This window comes from Nansenia antarctica, assembly GCF_963989245.1.
Source record: "Nansenia antarctica genome assembly, chromosome: 2".
NCBI lineage: Eukaryota > Metazoa > Chordata > Actinopteri > Argentiniformes > Microstomatidae > Nansenia > Nansenia antarctica.
In genome coordinates, this window is record NC_137675.1 from 19,739,512 (window position 1) to 19,746,495 (window position 6,984).

Consider the following 6,984-nt stretch of genomic DNA (forward strand, 5'->3'; position numbering starts at 1 on the left):
CATTTAATGAAATCTGCTTAGGTAGACAATAGTGTTTTAGGTGGAAGTGCTGGGCCTGAATCGTGTGTCAAACCCATTCTGATCTGTGTCTGTGAAGATCCGTCACAAAGTAAGGATAATAATTAATTAAATTGACATTCTATACATTATTGAACACCACTGTCTGATATAAGCACATCTTGTATTAACGTGTAATAGACCCGCCGAGGTCTAAGGAAGGGACAGTAGCTAAGTCCTGGATATAAAGGGGTAACCAGACCTCAGGAAAGGACACTATAGTCCTGGATATTAAGGAAAGGACATCGTTCTGGATACTAAGGAAAGGACACTATAGTCCTGGATATTAAGGGGTAACCAGCCCTCAGGAAGGGACACTATAGTCCTGGATATTAAGGGGTAACCAGCCCTCAGGAAGGGACACTATAGTCCTGGATATTAAGGGGTAACCAGCCCTCAGGAAGGGACACTATAGTCCTGGATATTAAGGGGTAACCAGCCCCCAGGAAGGGACGGTGTCCCGGAGGTTGAAATACCTTGCAACCAAGTGAGAAGTGTAGGTCATTGCGAGTAGGGTAGCGTCCACGGCAGGACTGCAGTCCGGTGGAGGTCCTATATTGGCGTGCCTCCTCTCACAACGGGCGCTAAAACAATTGTGACGTTAGGATTATAAGGTTCTATCTTCATTTTAGTCAAAATTGAGTTTTTTGCATAATCTGATCCATTAGGTGTTTATTAATGTGTGGTGTTATTTTTAAAATGTTGACATTTTGAGTTAGTAATTCATAAAATACAAAGGTTCCATCTCACAAAACATAATGGAATGTAAAAACTTTGACGCTCAATATCTCTGAACTACCCTAAACGGAGATAGAACCTTATAATTCTAAACTCACGCAATATGTTGCGTAATATTGTGTGTAAATAATAGTTGGAATTGTTATTATTATTGTAATTATTACTATTAAAAGGGATAGTTGAGTAAAGCGCCCTGGAGCAACTGGTCTAGGCTGAGTGCTCCCTGGCTTGGTATCACTCAAATATCACTTGCAAACTTTATAAAATATGTTATGCCTCGTTCAAGGTGTTTAAATAAGTGTTGTGCTGCGGGTGTGGTCCACCATTGAAGCGCAGACAGCAGGAGAAAAAGCTCACTAGGAGTGTCTCTGTTGATACGTGGTGATTTGTGTCTCGCCGTCTATGTAGTAGTATTTTTGGTGTGTTTGATTAAATTGTGTTTTTTGTTTAGTTGTTCAGGTTGTTTAGCATTGATTGGCAATTATAATATTGTTGGAATTGACCCCATATGGTTTGGAGTTAAGAATCTCATCTCAGACTGTGATGTGTGTAACAAACACAACCCGTTAAAACAGTACTTAAATGTACACATATCCGATGCCTCCCTGTCCATTCCAAGAGATATGTATTGACTTCACGGACATGGGAGTGATTGATAGATTTTCAAGGTGGCCTGAAGCATATCCGTGTAAACGGGAGGATGCTGCAGTCTGTAATAAAGTGCCTCTTAAAGGAATTCATACCACGGTTTAGTTTCCCTACAATAATACACTCTGATAATGGGTCACAATTTTTTAAATGTTTCCATATGGCTGCAATTAAGACAGCAATGGGGATAAAGCATCGATTTGGTTCAGTCTACCACCCCCAGTAGTCACAGGGGCTGGTTGAGAGGGCTAACCAATCTATTAAAAGAAAGCTTGCCGACAGGCATGATACAGAGACAGAGGGAGGTGGCTTGGACCTCCTCTCCATGGAAATAAATGTATGTACAGGTTATGTCAAAACTCTAACTAATCTCAATCGAGTTTTCTCTTCACAGGAACTGAATGCTGCGGAGAAAGCAGACAACGGCGCAAAACAGACTCCTATTTTAGACCCAGGCGACGTGGTGGACAGGACCGTGGGAGGTATATTGACCACCTCACACGCTGTCAAAGTCGAAGGTAAACCGGGTGCAGAGTGGCCTCTCCTGTCACACTGTAACAAAGCAGACCCACCACATGTATACAATTTTCAAATTCCTGGCGACTCTGTCAGCATGCACTTAGCCTCAAATAATGTGGAAAGTAACACAACAAGTGTATTAATCCATGATATTAGCGATCACCTGCCTGTCTTTTCATTTTATGAATGTAATTATAGAAAGAAGAGGGAGTTAAAGGAAATGACATACAAGAGAATAAGAACTGAGGAATCCATATCTGCTTTTAGAAATGAGTTATTAAAATGGAATTGGAAGAGTATATATGAAGAATCAGATGTGGACAAAGCGTATGGGTTATTCCTAGAAACATTTAAAGTTCTATATGAAAAAAAACTGCCCACTAAAACAATGTAGCAATAAGAATAAATATTCTGAAAATCTGTGGATGTCCAAGGACATTCAAAATGCATACAAGAAAAAATAATACTCTATACAGGGTATTTATAAAGCATAAAACAAAGGAGGCAGGGGTTAAATATAAGAAATACAAAAACAAACTAATTAGTATTATGAGAATATGTAAGAAGGATTAGTATAACAAATTATTAGATGAGAATAAAAAATAATGTTAAAGGAACAAAGTGGAACATTTTACAGACAATTACAGGAAAATTAGCCTTATAAATTAGGTGGTGGATGGATTTAATAATTTAAAAAAAGTATATATATATATATATATGTTGTTAATGTGGGGCCAAAACTAGCTAAAGAAATAAACGGCACTAGAAAGAGATTTGCTGAGGAGGACTGTGGAGAGAGAATCACTGACTCAATATCTTTGGGAACTATAGGAAAAAATAAAAAATATTTTACTGATATACTGATATGGTAAACAAATGTATGAACAAAACTTCAACAGATAAACACCTCTTCACCAATTACAGACCGGTATCCTTATTATAACAGTTAGGGTTACAGTGGAAACAGTGGACCTGTCTCTCAGAGGACGGCCACCCCTCCATTACAGCGGCTGGTGATCATGTTGCCGATCTCAGTCCAGGTGTCCAGGTGGGGGTCATAGATCTCCACTGAGTCCACTAAGTCTCTGTTGGTGGCCCGCCCCCCAACAGCGTAGAGCAGACCATTTACGGCTGATACGGACACCCCCGCCCGCGCCACCGCCATAGGTGCCACCTCCACCCACTTCTCCTGTGGAAGGAAAGACACATTATGGTTAAAAGACACACAGTCACAGTCTTTGTACTAGTCAATAATACATGCTCATCTATTGCGATTCATAGAAAAAAACCATCTTTGACATAAATATCTCAGCTCTCTAACCTTTTAGTCTATCTTTTAGTCAATTGGGTAGACTCTGCGGCTTTATCTAAGTATACAGGCACCACCCTCCCCCTATAGGCGACCATCATTTAGCATGGACCAAGTCAGTTAACATGTATTTTGTGAAGTATCCCCTTCATGTTATTGTTCAGTCAAAGGTCAATGTCCAATACACTAACTAATTGTACTAATTGTGAAGCCTTCTGTGTGACAGCAGAGACAGACACCAGACAAGAGACAGGCTCCAACCTCCTCAGGACAGTACTTCTCCACCGTCTCCAGGGCGCCCAACGCGTTCCAGCCTCCCACGGCGTAGATGCAGTTGTTGAGGCAGGCCACGCCCACGTGGGCCCGTCGTGTAACCATGACAGGCAGGGCGCTCCAGCGGTGGGAGATGGGGTCGTACATCTCGGCCGAGCGCAGCCCTATCCACTCGTCACCGATACCCCCGATCACGTAGATTAACCCTGCAGAGCGATCAAAGGACACACAGATCTAGTTGGTTCAGAGGACCTTCCTAACAATAACATTACAATAACATTACGAGTGTTCATTAAGATCAAAGGGTAAATATGGTGTGAATATGGTATTACATTTTGCTTGTACATGTACTATATATATACATTTCTTCCTATTCTTCTTATTTTATTTGTTTTTAATTATCACTGAATAAGCATGCTAGTCTCTAAATCATAGGTTCCTTAGTGATCTCTGGGAGAGCCTAACCCTGTAACTCGCAGCAGCCAAAATAGTATCGTGGAACCGCCATGTTTCCGATGATCTCCCACTTGTTCTCTGCCGGGTCGTAGCGCTCCATCGTTTTCCCAATCTCCGATCCGTTCCAACCACCTGCAAGAGCACAGTAGTGAGGTCACATGATACTCTATTCACATCTACTTCCATGTACTGCATGTCCCAAGTGACAGGCTGGTGTTTACCTAGTGCGTAGAGCGCCCCGTGACAGGGGCAGACGCCAACTCCACAGCGTGGGAAATTCAAAGAGGCTACTGCCGCCCACTGCTTGGTCACTGGGTCATATCTCTCTGTGCAGTCGAATATCATGGAGTCCTTCTCGCCTGGGAAATAGCAAATGGAAAGCACAATTATATTATGTCAAATGGAAATTCCACTGTGAAATATCGACATGTCAAACATGTATGCATACAGTATGACTGTGATTGCATTATGGCACTTGTACATCGTTTTTGTTTTTACTCATGAACTTGAGGGACCACCATCTGTTGATTTCTACACTGTGTATAACGAAGTTGTTCTACTTCTACCTCTCACAGACAGACAGACAGATAGACAGACAGACAGACAGACAGACAGACTGAGTGCACTGTCTCACCTCCAACCACGTAGACCATGCCCTCCAGCACGGCCACACCCAGCCCACTGCGGGCCTGGTGCAGGGAAGACACAGTGGTCCAGTATTGACTGAAGGAGTCAAAGCGCTCCACACAGCTGAGGGCTCTGCTCTCACTCCAACGGCCGCTCTGCAGCAGAGTGAAGCCTCCTGAGAGGGCGAAACCAGACGTGACGTGAGAGTGTTTTTACTACGCAAACGTAGGGAGATGAGGGCTGTATTGAAACTTGATAATCAAATGATTTTACAGGAACAACAAAGAGGTCTCCTCGCCACTTTTTTTGGTAAACAGCTGAGGGATGGGGCTGGAGAAATTTAACACATCTCAAATTAATAGACTGAGCTATGTATGCTTGGGCTCAAGAATTAATGGCTACAAATCATTAATTTAAATGTCCAAAAATGTATATACCAATCCCAGACTGCCCCTTTAAAGTTTACCACAGAGGCTTACCTATGGCATAAAGATATTTCCTGGCTTTTCTTCTGGGCCTCATCCTAGCAGGCTGTAACAGACTGTACATCTTATTCTCCTTGGGAGACTTGGTCACCTCTGTGTATTCCCTCAGCTGAGTCCGCAGTGCCACCTGCAGGCTGAAGTCAGAAATGCCTGCAAGGAGAAATTAAATGACTAGTCGGTCAGTTTATGCATGGAATCATCCAGTGCTGTCAAGTCGTGAGTCGTCAAGGTGAGCTCCAGGCTTCTCTGTGTACTGCCTCTGAACTGTACTGTGGGTCTCAACTACCTTCGATGTACTTGAAGAGTCTCTGTGGGGAGAGCAGAGGGAAGCGTACAGGATCCAGCACCTCCACCACATGCTTCTCCCTCTTGGCCACGTCCTGCAGCAGCCAGTCCATGGCTGCCGTGAACACCTGGTACTCGTCCTCAATCCTCAGCTCCTCGCTGCGCAACAGCTTCACCAGTTGGTCCTTCGACAGGCCCCAGAACTCATCAGACACACACACCTAGACAGACAGAGTTTCTTTGAGTTTCTTCTTTGAGTTTTTATGTGTTGGCTTGAACGTTTTTTTTTACTGATTTAAAGATGGGATATTCGTTTCTGTCATAGCTACATACAAAGTAGATTAAAATGAGTGGTAAGGAGAGAGATCCTGCCTTGGAGAAGTCATTTAGGAACTTAAATATTAAAATTATAGAAAAGGAAGATAAAGGGATGAGGGATGAGGAAGGAAAGAGAATGTTGCACCTGCAGGAAGTGGACATGGATGTAGTTCTCAGTGAACTCCAGCATGTCCAGACAGGCGATCTGCTCCAGGAACTGGTAGACACCAACGCAGTTAGATGGGTCCATGTGGCCCTTGAGGAACTCTCCACAGATGGACACCACCTCACTCAGCTGCAGCATGTCTGCTGCCACCATCAGCTCCTGCATGTTCTCCACTGTCACGTTGATCATACCTGGGGGGGGTGGGGGGGGGCAAGCAGCTCAGGCTTCATTCAGAGAGATGCACACAAACAAAGAAGCTATCCTATCATCAATCAAAATAAGCATCACCTAGGCTATATAACATGGTGGTGCAATTCATGTGTATTAGCTTTCTGAACATTGGCTGTTGACTGAGAATAATAGCTAAAGAAAGGACCTTAAATACATAAACACACTAGTGTAATGAATGAACTAATGTCCTATGCATGAATGATACCAACAATATATCTTTCTCTCTAATCGTTGTGTAGATACTGTCTGTGGATGGAGAGCATGTATCCTGTCAGGACCTGTGTAGACAAACTCCAGCAGGACCTCGAAGACTTCGGCCTCCACTCCCAGGATCTGGACCTCCTCCTTGTCAGCCTCACTCATCCCCCAGGAGAAGAGGGCAGAGAAGTAGGGGCTGCTGGCAGCCAGGACCAACCTGTGCACACTGAAGACCCGTCCACCCACCCTCAACCTCACGTCACAGAAATCTGTGCGGAGCCTCATCTTGTTCATTTGGGCCAGTATGAGTCGAGCATAGCGGTCAGAGGCATAGAGAGCCTCCTCAGGGCTGGTCAGAGTCCCCACAGCAGCAGCGGTGTCACCATGGCTGCTACTCCAAGAGATGGAGGTAGAGGCAGGTGGGGAACGAGGTGGACCCATTAAGGACATGGTGACTCAGTCACAGAGACAGGGGCTGTGGTGTGTCCACCCGCCTACAGCTTCATGGCACAAGATTCTCTAAGCAGACACGTCATCTGACTCTAGGGCGAAAAAGGATGACACACATGACTGTGACTGACACACTTTCAAAAGTCACATTAAATTATTCATAGTTCATTAAGTCATAGTAATACATGGAGCAAAGATGTGGTGCTATTGTTTAATCGTGACTT

At 43.9% G+C, this 6,984-nt stretch overlaps 1 protein-coding gene across 1 annotated transcript; it reads right to left on the reverse strand.

Moving 5' to 3' along the window:
- Positions 1–2,941: 2,941 nt before the first annotated feature.
- On the reverse strand, positions 2,942–6,760 carry LOC308149919 (actin-binding protein IPP-like; the record flags this gene model as incomplete). The annotated part of the gene is made up of 9 exons (XM_080522797.1): positions 2,942–3,151; positions 3,533–3,750; positions 4,010–4,132; positions 4,222–4,359; positions 4,635–4,802; positions 5,107–5,262; positions 5,399–5,618; positions 5,861–6,072; positions 6,391–6,760. 9 exons carry the CDS (start codon positions 6,758–6,760, stop codon positions 2,942–2,944), a joined length of 1,815 nt encoding a protein of 604 aa, XP_080378923.1.
- Between the last annotated feature and the right edge of the window lie 224 nt (positions 6,761–6,984).